This window comes from Hemiscyllium ocellatum, chromosome 31 (genome assembly GCF_020745735.1).
Source record: "Hemiscyllium ocellatum isolate sHemOce1 chromosome 31, sHemOce1.pat.X.cur, whole genome shotgun sequence".
Taxonomy (NCBI): domain Eukaryota; kingdom Metazoa; phylum Chordata; class Chondrichthyes; order Orectolobiformes; family Hemiscylliidae; genus Hemiscyllium; species Hemiscyllium ocellatum.
In genome coordinates, this window is record NC_083431.1 from 44073021 (window position 1) to 44088968 (window position 15948).

At 38.3% G+C, this 15948-nt stretch overlaps 1 protein-coding gene across 7 annotated transcripts in view; it reads left to right on the forward strand.

Moving 5' to 3' along the window:
• Window positions 1-15948, forward strand: part of LOC132830462 (general transcription factor II-I-like) — a 148042-nt gene that overhangs the window by 98186 nt on the left and 33908 nt on the right. For all 7 annotated transcript variants that reach the window (XM_060848196.1, XM_060848197.1, XM_060848194.1 and 4 more), the window contains 6 exons: window positions 8000-8071; window positions 8158-8341; window positions 10512-10570; window positions 11054-11128; window positions 11420-11497; window positions 12083-12181. In XM_060848196.1, the coding sequence (XP_060704179.1) occupies window positions 8000-8071; window positions 8158-8341; window positions 10512-10570; window positions 11054-11128; window positions 11420-11497; window positions 12083-12181 (567 nt within the window). The remainder of the gene's footprint in view (window positions 1-7999; window positions 8072-8157; window positions 8342-10511; window positions 10571-11053; window positions 11129-11419; window positions 11498-12082; window positions 12182-15948) is intronic.

Sequence of the window (15948 nt, forward strand, 5' to 3'; positions counted from 1 at the left end):
ATAGTGAGCTATATTATTGATCAGATTCGGAGTGAGTACAAGCGCAACAAACTTCCATTTTTAGCAGCATCAATTGGCTTTGTCAGTAGTTCTGTCAAAATCATGACTCTAATGTCTGCTAAAACTTGGTGAATGATCTTCAATGTCACAATTATGCAGCTGTTTAACAAATAAACCTTTTCTAGTTTATAGTCAGTGATCACTAGTAAGCTTTGTGTTAATTGCAACACTTGGATTTTAAAATAAAAAATTTGCTGCTTTATACAGCAGGTTAATTGCTGTAATGATTATCATTTTGTTGCTTGCTGTTTTTTCTGGATTATACTTGCTGGCGACTGTTGTCAGTAGTTATCTTATTGCTCCTTTCTTGGTTTATAGATGCTACCTGTGAATATGCTGTGCTGTACTTATGCATCAATTTAACCTTTCCAAAAACCTAACTTTCTCAGCATTTAATACAAAAAAAAGTATATTTAAATATAAATGTTTTTAAAAAGTTCGTTGCAGTCTAGCCGTGAACTAATTTTTACTGGAGGAAAAGTATTTGAAGTTATCCTATTTAAAGGATTTTCTATAAAATACTTTAGATAATTATAATCAGTTTAACTTGGGTGCATTTTTGTATATTCACATTGTGGGAATATTAGCGTCCAGCCATTTTACCGGTGGTTTTTCTATGGTTCTTAATTGCTCAAATGTAAATTTCCCAAAGTTTTTTGTTGAATGTATTTTGCTCTTTCTCAGAATTTAATGGCTAACTAATTGGCACGTGCAGGTGATGAGCATTTTCAAGTTGGCAACCTTTAATTAGTGGACTGCTAAAGAGATCAGTGTTGGGGCCACAATGTGTTGCTAGATAGTTGCAATTACTAATTATGGTTCATCGATGTTACACTTCAGTGCAACATTATAATTGTAATCTATTTTACTAACTCCAGATGAGGGAAGTGAATGTGCTATCATCAAGTTGTACAGATAACAAATAATAGGTGGGTAGGCAAGCAATGAGAATGACAGAGCCTGCAAAGGGATATAGACAAGTTAGTGAGTGGGTGAAAACTTTGGCATTTGGAATATATTGTGGAAAAATGTGAGGATATTCACTTTTTAACAGGATGAGCAGAAAAAACAAATTATTTCAAAAGAGAAACACTTGCAGATTTGGGAGTAACTGCATGAATCACAAACTAGCTTACAATTTTAAAATTTCTTTCACGCTTTCACTCATGGGATGTGGGCATCGCTGGCTCAGCCATCATTTATTGCCCATCCCTAGTTGCCTTTGATATGGTGGTGTAAGCTGCTGCCTTGAACTGCTACAGTCCACTTGATGTAGGTACACTTGACACTGAAATAAATTGAGATAATATGGAAGATAAGTGGAATGCTGACTTTGTTAAAACTGTGCGTAAGGCACTAGTTAGACCGCAGAAAAGGTAGGCAGTTTTGATCCCATTTGTCCAAGGAAAGATATATGGCTTTGGAAGCAGTTAGTGGTCCTGTCTAAGGTTTTCTAGATTGATCCTGGAATTGGAGGGATTTTCACACGAGAGATTGTGCAGGTTGGTTTTCTACTCATTAGAGTGAGAAGAATGAGAAGACTTTTATTGATTCAATAGGAGGGCTGGTACTTGATGGGATAAATGGAAGGAGATTGTTTCCCCTGTGGGAGAGTTTAGGACTGGGAATGTCTTCCCAAAATAGGGTCACCATTTAACACAGATGAGGGGGAATTTCTTGGGGCTGGTGAATCTGATGAATTGTTAACCACAGTGGGCTTTAGAAGCTGGGTCATCAAGCATATTCAAGACTGATAAAGGTTTTTAATCAGTAATGGAGTAGAAGGTTCCAGGAAAATGGCAGAAAAGTGCAGGTGTGAATGATCAGATCAGTAATGACCGTATTGAATGATGGGGCAAACTCAGTAGCTGCACGGCCTACTTCTCCTGTGCCTTATGGAATCCATTCTGCATAGCTTGTTTAAAAGAAAAATATGCCAATTCTGATCATTTGAAAGAAAGTAATGCTGAAATTACACAGGCTAGGTAGCATCAGTGAAGAGAAGCAGACTTAATGTATCCAGTCAAAGTAATCTTTTTTGAAATGTGAGCTCTAATAAAGATGTATTAGGAACCTGAATTGATATATTAATTCTGTTTCACTGACTTTATTATGCTTAATTTCTATGGTTATTATATAAATAACTTGTTCAGCGATGTTATTACATGCAGGCTTGAACCCAGACCTCTAGGAACACTGCCACTGCATCAAAAGAGCCCCTTGGGGTCTTAACTTGTATAAACTTATTCACAACTTCAGAATTATAATCTTTAGCTGCCCCTCAACATGGTGATGGCTACTCCGTTGTAAGTTTCTGCTGTGGGTCTTTGCATAATGGGCCAACACTCAACCTGCAGCTCCTTGTTCACACTGGGAAGTAAGTCCCCACGGATAATGCAAACCCTACACTCAAATGCCACTCTTTCTTGTTGTGGTTCTATTCGCCGAGCTGGGAGTTTTTGTTGCAAACGTTTCGTCCCCTTTCTAGGTGACATCCTCCTGTGAAGCGCTTCTGTGATGTTTCCTTCGGCATTTATAGTGGCTTGTCTCTGCCGCTTCCGGTTGTCAGTTGCTGTCCGCTGCAGTGGCCGGTATATTGGGTCCAGGTCGATGTGTTTGTTGATAGAATCAGTGGATGAGTGCCATGCCTCTAGGAATTTCCTGGCTGTTCTGTTTATAGCGTCTCTTGCCTGTAGGTGTTCAAAGTTTGGGAGAAGATTTGTAGCTCGGGTGCTCGTTGTTGTGGTTCTGTTCGCCGAGCTGGGAGTTTTTGTTGCAGACGTTTTGTCCTCTTTCTAGGTGACATCCTCAGTGCTTGGGAGCCTCCTGTGAAACACTTCTGTCATGTTTTCCTTCGGCGTTTATAGTGGCTTGTCTCTGCCGCTCTGTCGCAAACAGAGAACAGCCAGGGAATTCCTAGAGGCATGGCACTCATCCACTGATTCTATCAACAAACACATCGACCTGGACCTAATATACCGGCCGCTGTAGCGGACAGCAACTGACAACCAGAAGTGGCAGAGACAAGCCACTATAAATGCCGAAGGAAACATCACAGAAGCGCTTCACAGGTGGCTCCCAAGCACTGAGGATGTCACCTAGAAAGGGGACGAAACGTTTACAACAAAAACTCCCAGCTTAGCGAACAGAACCACAACAACGAGCACCAGAGCTACAAATCTTCTCCCAAACTTTGCCACTCTTTCTTTTCTTGCTGCCGCTGAGCGTCGTCATAATGACATTGTGTCTTAAAGTTTAATACAGTTTGGGCAAGTTACCATTTTTTCTGAATGAATGACCAATTCCTTCCAGTCATTAATGATCACTACTTAGTGATTCTGTGAGGACTTCATTGTCTTTTGAAGCATTTTCTTTGATCCCTTGTGGAATGTTGATTATTTAAGTTATGAAATCAGGACCTGTCAATGAAGATTTTTTTTGCCAACAGGATATTTGTCCAGTCCACCAATATTTATTTCAGAAGATATTATGCTTGTGTGAATGGCATCAAGAGGAGCAGTAACATTTGTTCAGATGTTTAACAGAAGGAACTGACAGCCATTCTTTATGGATTTTCTCTTGCACTCTTGCGTATCGCTGGTGCTCTGTCCAGGTCTCGGTGCATATAGAAATGTGGTGACCAAAGTGCCGTGTTAAGTTGCTTAGATATTTGTTAAACACTTGCTGGTATCGTCTGAATCAACAATGTTGCGTCGTCTCACCAATGTTTGGGCTTTTGAGAGAAAAGCCCTCCAGGTATGGAAAGTGCTCAACATATTCCAACATGTGTCACAATGTATGGGAGGTGGAATATTTGGTTGACTGCGTATGGGTTTTGTTTTTGACAGTCCTTCGACTTGCTAAGTTCCTTTGTATGCAGAATCGAAAAGTTTGAGTGCCTTGCAAATTTGTACAGATTGGACAATAATTGCTTCTCATCTTTGACAATGCATGAATGTCAGAGGGGCGGTGCCAGAAAACTGCACTCCAGAAGTGTTCTCAACAGTAAACGGCAAAGGAAGAAACTGTCTCAGTAACTATGTAATTTGTGTTGAAAAGTAGCAAGTAGCGATCATGTTCTTGCCTAGTGTTTTAAAGGTCAGCCAATTTCGGCAGTTCTGTAATTCTCTGCAGTTGCCCTGAATCCTCTGGATTTTATTTTTTTCACGTCATCTCAAGTCGTTTATTTAGATTTATTGACATACCTTTTCTTCCTCTCTCAACTTCAAATATCACAAATCACTTTTTAATTTCTCTTTTCAATTGACACGAATATTGAATCTTCTGACTTAGCCTAACTGGATTTCTAACACTTTTTTTTTCCTGACTTGTGAATTCAAGCTAAAATTTAACATTTACACTAGATCCTCTTCCCCATCAAGATTTTAAAAAAATTATCTCAAAAATCTAAGTCATTAATATTTCCTTGCTAATGAGGCTTCTGTTTGATGGATTTAACATTATTTATAGTAAATAATTCAGAACAAGAAAAACTTGATACTTGATGAACACATGCCCATTAAAATCTTTCCAGGGCCAGTAGCCAGTCCTCCTCAAAATAAATTTTAGTAACACAACTTTCCTATACAGTGTAGAAATGAAATTTCTTTGGAAAATGCATAATAAAAATACATTTAATATTCAGCAACTTAAATAATGGGAGAGATGATCAGTTGTCCACTACAATTGCTCTGATTTAAATCATTAATATACAATACATGTTAAAATTCTTCTGAAATGAATGAGATGCATAATTTTCCTTGCTGTAGGCATATGTGAAGAACAGTGTCTGAAGTTATCTGGCTTGGTAAAACCTGTCTGATCTTGCAAGAAGAACCATGATCCTTAATGTAACCAGCTCCACCTTACTGATTTTTCATATGTGCAGTTAGCAAATGGTTATGTTTTATTCTGAAATTAGTAGCACAAAAGTTTGGGTAGATGTGTAGCCTGTCTTATGTTTTATGTTATCAAACTTTACTGTTAATTTATTAATGAGCAGTTACTTTATTTTATATAGTCTCAAGACCATTATCATAAAACATTGAGTCCAATTTGAACGGACCACCATATATGCTTCAAAATACACCTCTTTGGTCTGCTGTTCATAACTTTTAAATTGAAATTGTAATTATTTGAGCCACAGTAGCTTTTGAAGGAAACTGCTTTCAAGTATATCTGGTTGGCATGGATGAGTTGGATCGAAGGATCTGTTTCTGTGCTGTACTCCTCTGACTCTAAGCATTTTATCAAGTACCAGTCATTACATTTTAAATTAGATGAAAGAACTTTTTTAAAAAAGCATGGTTTTAAATGGATTGTAGCAAGTTTGGAACCACCCACTGGTAAAGTATAGCTTCCCCACTTGGTCTTGGCTCCCCTATATGTAGAGTAAATTATCCTGAAAAGAGAACTTTCTACTTCTGTAAGACTGCCAAATTCAATCGATTTAGATCTGTACTTGGATTTCAATTATATGAAACAACTTGATTATTTCTTTGATAGAAATAAAGAATAGAGGTAGAAAAAGCAACTAGCAAAATATATAAAAATTAACTCTTTGTAAAAGTAGATTAATAAAATGGAAATGGTCTTTCCCCATTCCACCATGGTAATTTTAAAGGCTGCTTTCAGTGAATTATGCCTGTCAAATCAAATGTAATTAAACTGCAGTCAACTCCTTTTGTAACTGTGGGTGCAGTTAGATTCCATTTTGGCTCTACGAAGTTGTCTTTCAGCTGGTTTATAGATATTGTAACTTGATAATCCTCAGGAATTATTGGATGTAGTATATCAAAAATAAATCGCTATCTTTGAAATAGACCACATATATCTGTGACGTACAAGGTGAGAATGAAGGTTATGAATGGGTGAAAATGTGTTGACTATGCTGAAAGCAGTTCGTCATGGCAAGACCAGGGAGGAGGGGTTTAGTAATAGGCATGAAGGAGATAGTCAGGCTATAAAGTTATTCAACTTGATATTGTGTTCTGTCCTAAACAGAAGATGAGGTATTGCTTTTCCCAGCTTGTGTTGTTTCACTGGAGAACTGCAACAAGCCTGAGAGAGAAACATGGGGCTGTGTAGAAGTAGCAGTCATTTGGGGGCTTGAGGTCATATTTACAGACAAAATGTAGATGTTCTGCTAAGTAGTCACCTGGTCTGTATTTTGTGTTTCCACTCAATCTAGTCTACAGCATTTGCTGGTCCCAGTGCTGCTGCCTCTACAGTGAAGTGCAGATAAATTATTGTTTTACCTGGAAGGTATGTCTGGCACCTTGGACAGTGAGGTGGTTAAATGGGCAAGTATTACACGTTCTGCAATTGCTTGAGAAGGTGCCCCAAAAGTATTGGGAGCTTTTAAGAATGGAGGTGAAGTGGACCAGAATGCTGACATCAGAGGTGAATGTGTCAAGTGTGGCCCCTCACATGGAGAGGTGACAGCTGATCATCCTTTTGGATGTGGAGACTGATGGGTGGAAAGTAGGGTTCCTCTGGTCCTTATCAGTGTTGGACAGGAAAGAGAAGTGAAGGCAGAATTGCAGGGAATGGATCAGGCATCTAAGGGCCCTGTCAGCCATGGGAGCAGAGAATCCTCAATTGAGGAAAAAGGTAGACAATTCTGAAGTCCCCCAGAGTGAGGTGGCATCATCAGAATAGCTGCTCCATACTTGAAAGAATCAAGTCTACGTTCTTCAGTTTGAGTACAAAATAAAACTGTAATTTCAACAAAATATGAGAAGTCTCCTCCAATCTGTTGTACATACATCGCAGCATAAAATTGGAATATGTCACTTTAGAAAATGTATGTTTGGTTGTGATTCCCTGTGTCAGTGGAAACAAATACAAATTAATAAGTGTGGTATCAATTTCTCAGATCTACTTTGGTTGAGCAAATCTACAAGGATCGGGCAAAGGACTGCCACTTTAATATAATGGAACTGTTATCCCATTACATTTTTTTTCAACTGAATGCCTCCTTTTGAGAAGTTGAAGTAATTATAATTGTCTGGGCTGTTTAATCCAACATATCAAGTTCAATCTTACTGAAAGCTGTAGAGCACTACAATTGCCTATAGCTAATAATTGATTCCTGAAGAAGGGCTTATGCCCGAAACGTCGCTTCGCCTGCTCCTTGGATGCTGCCTGACCTGCTGCGCTTTTCCAGCGACATGTTTTTCAGCGCTAATAATTGAGGAATTTGTGACTTTAGAAATCTAGATCAACATGCACAAAGTAATAGGCTATAGAACATTGTGCACAGTCATAAGTAAGAATAGCTGCACTGGGCCATGTTAAATAGTCATAAAACATTTGAGACAGACTGATATTACTTCTCAATTTAATGTTTGGACTGTGTATCATGAGAGTTGTACATTTTGAGTCTTTGTTCGATACAAACAGAAAATATTTAGGCAATAGATTTTGTTTCCATTGCGCAAAGTAAAACTATGCGCACTGTGGTGCACAACTATCTGCTACCTGTTGTGTTAATCCTTGTACAGATGTTTTCTGGAAGTATCGGACAGGGTCTGCTGTTGCTAATGTTGATTTATGTGAATATAGTAGATGTTTATTATTTTTAAAATGGCTAACTTTCTACTAGTACTAATAATGAACTTTTTATAGTGTTTAATAGCTCCAAATCTGTTGTATTGACCCTAATGACAGTTTAATACTAAAGTGCACCATGTGCTGCCATACTGTATGTGAAACATGCTCTAATGTGACTAGCTTTTACACTGTGTATTCTATAAGTGAACAATGCCTATCATGAGTTGTTTGCTGTCTTAAACATGGATTTGTAAGTTTTTATGAAGGTGATATGTTGTCCAACCTGCTACATTTGTGAAATTTTATAAATTGCTAATCTTTTTCAGTAAGCAACTTAAGTATTTAAGGGAGAAAAATGTTTATGTACTATTTAAAATTATTTCAGGGAAAGAAGATTGGAATATCCGAATTACTAAACTAAGAAAGCAGGTTGAAGAAATATTTAATACAAAATTTGGTGAGTTGTTTTCTGATGTTTTGTACTGCTAATTTTTGAAATTTATTAGCAAAATCTTTGGCATAATGGTTTACTTTTGTCTGCAGCTGAAGCTCTGAACCTTCCAGAACCAGTGAAGGTTCCATATCCATTATTTGAGTCCAATCCACAACATCTCTATGTAGAAGGGCTGCCAGATGGAATTCCGTTCAGAAGCCCTACATGGTTTGGAATACCTAGACTAGAAAGGATCATTCGAGGAAGTGCAAAAGTAAAATTTTTTGTGAAAAAGTAAGACTTTCCTTTGGTTTGGTACAATTTTATGTCTGATTGTTGTATAACTAAGGAAATGAGAGGGAACTTGAAACAAAGTGACATTGGTGTGGGGTGATGTGAAGGATCACGTGAGAATTGTGTTAAACCAAAGAGAAAAGACAAGTCAGAAGAACAAGGTAGTTAATGGGTAACGAGAACTAATCTGATAGGACAGTGGAGGGTGCACTAGCAGAAAAGGCTAGAGTTTAAAGTGACGGGAATAAGGGCACTGTATCTGAATGTCTCCTGCAGTTGTAACAGTGGTGAATTCATAACAGAAAGAAAAATGACAATTTGTAGCTTGACAATTTCAGGTGCATGGTATGGTGACCAAGGTTAGAGCCTTAATGTTCAAAGGCATTTGATATTTCAGAAGGATAGGAAGCAAGGAAAAGATGATGCTGTAGCACTGTCAATTAGAACCTTAAGATGTGAGAGCAAAAATGTTGATTAATCTGATGGTCCTTAATTCAAACAACTGCCTTTCTCCATAAACCTTGATTCCCGTACTGCTTAAAATTTGCCTATCTCAGCCTTGAATATATGTAGTGATCCACTCTTAACACTCCCTTGCATTATACAATTTCGCATATTCCATACCCTCTGAAGAAATTCCTCCTCATCTGTCTTAAACGTACGACCCCTTGTTCTGAGATTATGCCCTCCGGTCCTTGACTGTCCCACAGGGGAAACACCTTTGCTCATCTATCCCATCAACTCCACTCAGAATTTTGTATGTTTCAATAAGCTCGCATTTCATTCTTCTAAATTCTGGTGAGTACAGGCCCAACTCACTTGCCTTCTCCACATGAGATTCCATCCATTCCTGGGATCGACAGAAAAAAAACCTCCTCTGGACTGACTTTAATGCCAGTACATCTTCTCTTCGGTAAGGGGGAGAAAACTGTTCACAGTATTCGAGTTATCTGATTAGCGTCTTGTACAGTTTTAGCAAGGGAATTCAACTTTTATACTCTATATTCCCTTTGCAATAAAGGCCAGCACTGCTTTTGCCTTCCCTCCTACCCCATTGAACTTGGATTCTTGCTTTGCTGAGTCATGATCGAGGACTCCCAAATCTCTCTGCCCTTTTAGTTTTTTTTGCAGTCTTTTTCCATTTAAATAGTCAGTTGTTAAATAATAGTCAACTCTAGTGAGAGATAATATACAAAAGATTAAGATGTAGAATTACTTTGGGTAAAGATAAGAAATAGCATTTAATAATTCAGCTGTGGAAGTAGTTTATAGGCCTACAGAGTATAAGGTAAATAGAAAGATACTGCAGTAATTGTGGGTGATTTTGGGCAAAGCAAATTGGCAAAGTTAACCTGGAATCTGAGTTTATGGTGGATTCAGGCAGTTTCTTTTTTAGGTCATGTGCAAACCAGAGAGCAGCCTGTTTTATATCTGTTAATATGAAATATGACAGGATCAATTAATTCATAATGAAGCCCTTGGGCAACTGTATCAAAACATGATAGAATTTTGCATTTGGTTTGAATGTGAAAACTGTTTGAGACTAAGAGTCTTATCCTTGTAATTGTCTGTCCTTACATTTATGGGAGCCAGGTTCATTAAACTGATCTAGGAAAGTGTGCTGAAAAGTAGGATGGAAAGCAACAGACACATTAAGACGCACACTCTCAGCAATGATCTATTCCAATGATAAAGAGACTGTTATGGGAAAGCAGTGCCATTGTAGCTAACTAAGGAAGATGAGAGAAAAAAAATTTACGATGCTGAGCAGAAAGTTGGGTCAGAAGGTTGGGAAGATTTTAGAAACCAGCAAAGAGTGATCACTTTTAATGGGTTTGGAGGAACTTAAAACAGTCGCAAGGATGACTTACTCCACAGAGAGCTGTGGAGGCTGAGGCACTCAATGTATTGAAGGCTAGGAAGTTGAGATTCAAGTGGCTGATGGGCAAGACAAGGCCACAGTCTGATCTGATACAAATTTACTGAATGACCGAACTGGCTTAAGAGGCTGAATACCTAACCTATTCCTCTATACTGTTTTATTACAGTTCTGAAAACTATAATGTTGTTGTTTTACAGTGTTAAAGTACCCATGTAAATGTATGGTGGTAAATATAATTAACTTAATTGTTGAAATTACTGAATACTAATTGCAAAGCTTATCAACTAGGCCAGAACTTGTGGAGCCTCACCTCCCTGATAGATTGAAGAAAGGAAAACGCACAGATGGTAAGAATCTCTATCTTTTTTGTTTTAAAAAAAAGTCCAAGGCCACAAGCCAGGGAAATTCTTTCTTGGTTCTCATAAATGTCAAAAATGTGGAAATTAAATCAGTGAAGAATTTATATCCATCTTTGATCACGCGAATGTAGTTTGGTCACTTTGCTCAATATAAAATTTTCATTAATGCACTCAATGGTAGCTTTATATTTTTTCTCATGCTTAGAGTTCCTGTGATTTTGTATTCCTACAATAATTCTAGTGAGTGTACATTATTGGGGTAAAAGTACATTTTTTTCAGTGGAAGAAGCCAGTTTTGCAAGGAGGGTGTGGAGTTGTCGCATGTTCAGAATGCATTGAAAAATCATTTTACTGGCTATCTCTTTCCTGTCTGGGATGTTGCATTAATCTTAAATTTTAAAGGCCTTTGATGTGCTCTGGATATGTTTCACTTGAAATTGGATTTAGACTATCCAAATTCATTTCACTTAGGAACCCCACCCAGCAACAGAGGGAGGAGACGTGTTTCCCGTCCACCCGAGCCGAATTTAGCACGAACCGTTAAAGGTGAAAGGATCATATTCTTAACCCCCTACAGCATCTGACAGTTACTAAGTTGTGTGTAGTATTTTATTTTGCAAATGAGCCATGAGCAATTTATCTCAAAATTCATTTTAATTTTTAATAAAGGTGATCTTTACTTTGTAACACCCACTTTAACTTATAATTCCTCCAGTGTATTAACTGTAATATGTACAGTGTTTAGAGCTGAAAAGAAACACTAGCGTACACGGGAATACGCTGTCTGTGTTCAAATAGTTCCTGTTATACTTACGGGTCTACTACTTTGTTATTTAGACTCCAGCAGTTCTGCACCAGAAAAAGTTCAAGTACCAACAACTCCAAGCAGCCCAGAGATTGAAGTTACCATTGAAGGTATTTTTTTTAATTGTACTGCATATGACACTTTTCCTCCTATTATATCAGTGAATGATGTGGCCTTCCAAGTAGCCTAGAAATTACAATTTTAGCTCTTGAGCTTTCTAAAGGCTTTTTTCCCCAAAAGATTTCTAGTAACGCTGCCTTCAGAAGGTGATTTTCATAGTAGTGCTGACTGAAAGGCACCTGGAACCTTATTGACGGCCTTTTATTGGTCTGCTGTATGTTTTAGGCTGGTTAAGCATCAGCAGCAGCCTTGCACAAATTTAGCTTTCCAAAACCTTTATCTTATAAATCTGCCTCCTAAATTCCTTATTTGAGTAAGCAGAATATAGCCCTACATACAACTTTGAATAAGAACTGATAACCTTTTGCTGTTGCTGCAATATCCGTACCTGGCTGCTTGGTATTAAATAGTGACATAGTTTTGTTTTAATATTTGTTACTGGTTAATAGTTAAGCTTTAAAAAAGTAATTGTTCTGCATATGTTTGAAAGCTAGCTGCTAGAAAAATTAAGTTTGACAGCTATTTCAAAGCAACTATGTGGATAAGACTGAATTATCTTCTATTTCTATTGACAGCTTCTGATGAAACTCCTCCAGTTAAGGCAGTAGGAAATATTGCACCAGCAAATGATTCAAATGCTACATTCAAACAAAGAGGCAGGGAGTTCTCTTTTGGTAAGAAGTGGATGAGCAGAGTGAACATCATTAAAGTACTTTAGTCGTGGAAGAGAGCAACTCATTAAAAACAAACACTTGGACAGTAGAAGTGGTCTGTGATTTGCTAAATCAGTTTGTTTAAAAAAAGACTTCGCCAACAGACTGCATCACCTGTCTCATGCTGTGTCCCCATAGTACTAGGATCTGCAAAATGAGTTTTTTTTATTTGAGAACACATTTTGTATAATGTAAACCATTGAATTTTTTGATTTTATTTTTAAGAATCAAAAAATACCAGAATCTATGCATGCAAATATTTGATGTGAATTTTCTATATATATATCTTTTTATATACCAGAACTACCACCCAGTAGTTACACCTGATATGTCGCCTTAAATTTAACATAACTGCATGAAAAAAATTTTAAGTTTATAATTAAACTTAACAGGCCTAGTTACCACCTTCCAGTGAGTTTGGTTTTTGGAGTTTGGCTCCAAATACACGTTCATTTCTACAGAATTACCTTTCCTCCATTAATTGGCAAAATCTGTAACAGAATATTGTCTGGTTGACTCTGCTAGTTTCCTCCTAATAGTATGCTAACAAATAAGATTGCAAGAAGAATTTTAAGTATTTACAATGCTAATGTAGCCAGTATGTATTTTTTTGCTTGAGAAATGTCTAAATCAAGGCCACTGATTTAGTATTTTCTATGGAAAATTGATTAGTCATGTCATTTGATCCAGAAGGCAAACACAAAATGTGACACAATCACCACTAGCCCCACTTATGTCATGAAATTGTTTACAAGTCTAATTTATCTTGAGTTTGTACCTAATCTTCAAAAACAACTTGCATTTATACAGCACTGTTTATATCCAAAAGCAATTCACAGGTGTTGACCAACAAATTCTAACTTAATATACATGAGAGAGAGCAATGAATACCTAAAAGCTTGGTCAACAGTAACTTTTAGAGAGCATCTTAAAGGAGGTGGAGAGTATAGGGCCAAAATTTGAGAGCTTGGGGTTGATGCAAAGCACAAATGGCAGAGGTAAAATAATTCAAATTGGGCTTTGCGTAAGGTCAGAGTTGTGAATAAGTGTAGAAAGATTGTGGGGTTGGAAAATCTTAGAGATAAGAGGAGATTAGAGCATGCAGGATGAGTAGGTCCAGGATAAAATTTTAGAATCTAAGCTTTAGTGGACTAAGTGCAGGGGTAGATGGTACATGGTACTTAGTGCAAGTTAGAATGCAGCCATATAGGTTTAATAAGTTTTATGTAGGGTGGATAGTGGGAGGAAATCTTTGCAATAGTTTAGCCAAGGAATTTTTTTACAAAATGGCCAGTGTGTGTTGATTAGTCAAAATTTGAGAAAAGGTTCCTGGGAATATAAATACAGGCATGGAATGGTTGGGTTAAATGTTTGGTGCTGATTTTGATTGCAAGTGTAAACAAATGCTATAGGAAGGATAGAAAGTGAGGGGCAAGAGAAGGGTGGGCGTGGTGTTTTTGCTAAGGTATAGCATTACAGCTGTACTTAGGATATTTCAGGGAATACATCCAGGGAAGTTATTTGGATGGAATTGAGAAATAAGGAGGGATAGATCACCTTAGTGGGATTGTATTATGGACGACCACATCCCCCCCCCACCCCACCCCACTGCCGCCACCACAATAGTCAGCGGAAAATTGTGAATCCAATTTGTAAGGAGATCTGTTATCTGTAGGAATAGGGTGGTTATAGTATGGAATTTTAACTTTCCAACTATAGACTGGTGCTGCCATAATGTTAAGGGTTTAGATGGAGAGGAATTTGTGTGCACAAGAAAATTTTACTGATTCAGTATGTGGATGTTCCTACTAGAGAAGGTACAAACCTTGACCTACTCTTGGGGAAATAAGGCAGAGCTGGTGACTGAGGCGTCAGTGGGGAGAGCACTTTGGGGCTAGCAACCATAATTCTATTAGCTTTAAAATAGTGATGGAAAAGGATAAACCGGATCTAGAAGTTCAAATTCTAAATTGAAGGAAGGCAATTTGAAGGTACTAGGCAATAACTTCAAAGTATTTTTGCCGGCATGGTGGCTCAGCGGTTAACATTGCTGCTCCTCAGCACCAGGGGCTCGGGTTTGATTGCAGCTTCTGGCGACTTTCTGTTGAGTTTGCACATTCTCCCTGTGTCTGCGTGGGTTTCCTCCCACAGTCCAAAGATGTGCAGATTAGGTGAATTGGCCATGCAAAATTGCCCATGGTGTACAGGCATGTGTAGGTTAGGTTCATTAGTCAGGGGAAACCTAGAGGCATAGGGTGGGGGAGTAGGTCTGGATGGGTTACTCTTCGGAGGGTTCACGCTCTAGGGATTCTGTGAAAGCTGATTGGGGGGGGGTGGGTAGATGTTTGCAGGTAAAGGGACGACTGGAAAATGGAAAGCCTTCAGAAATGAGATAACAAGAACCCAAAGGGGTTCTCTAAATATGTTAATGACAAAAGGGTAACTAAGGAGAGAATAGGGTCCCTCAAAGATCAGCAAGGTAGTCTGTGGAACCGCAGGAAATGAGATACTAAATGAGTATCTTGCATCAGTGTTTACTGTGGAGAAGGACATGGAAGATATAGAATGTGGGGGGAATAGATAATGACATCTTGAAAAAGTCCTTATTACAGAGGGGTTGGTGCTGGATGTCTCTTAAAACACACACAAACATGGATAAATTCCCAGGAGCTGATAAGGTGTACCCTAGAACTCTGAAGCTAGGGAAGTAATTGCTGGGCCCCTTGCAGAGAGATTTGTAACATTGATAGTCACAGGTGAGGTGTAGGAAGACTAGAGAGTGGCAAACGTGATGCCACTATTTAAAGGCTGTAAGGACAAGCCAGGGAACATCAGTGAGCCTGATGTCTGTGGTGGGCAAGATTTGGAAGGAATCCTGAGGGACAGAGTTTATATGTATTTGGAAAGGCTATACCTGATTAGGTATAGTCAACATGGCTTTGTGCATGGGAAATCATGTCTCATGAACTTGATTGAGATTTTTTTTTGAAGTAAGTGAGGGTTGATGAGGGTAGAGCGGTGAATATGATCTATATGGACTTCAGTAAGGCTTTTGAAAAGGTACTCCATGGGAGACTGGTAAGCAAGGTTAGATCGCATGGAATACAGGAAGAACTGGCAATTTTGATATGGAGCTGGCTTGAAGGTAGAAGGCAGAGGGTGGTGGTGGAGGGTTGCCTTTCAGACTGAAGGTCTGTGACTAATGGACAAGAATTGGTGGTAGGTCCACTGCTTTTCGTCATTTATATAAATGATTTGGATGTGAACATATGAGTATAGTTAGTAAGCTTGCAGATGACACCAAAATTGGAGGTTTAGTGGACAGCGAAGTAAGTTACCTTAGAGTATAACAATATGTTGCCCGATGGGCTGAGTGGCGGCAGCAGATGGAGTTTTTAATTTAGATAAATGTGAGGTGCCAAATTTTGGAAAGGCAAATCCAAGCAGGACATAATGTAAGGTCCTGGGGTGTGTTGCTGAACAAAGAGACCTTTGGAGTGCTGGTTCGTAGTTCCTTGAAATGAAGTCACAGGTAGATAGGGTAGTGAAGAAGATTTTGGTGTGCTTTTGGTATACAGAATATTTGAGTATAAGAGTTGGGAGGTCATGTTGTGGCTGTACAAAACATTGGTACGGCCAGTTTTGGAATATTGTGTGTAATTCTGGTCTTCGTACTATCAGGAGGATATTGTGAAATTTGAAAGGGTTCAGAAAAGATTTACAATAAT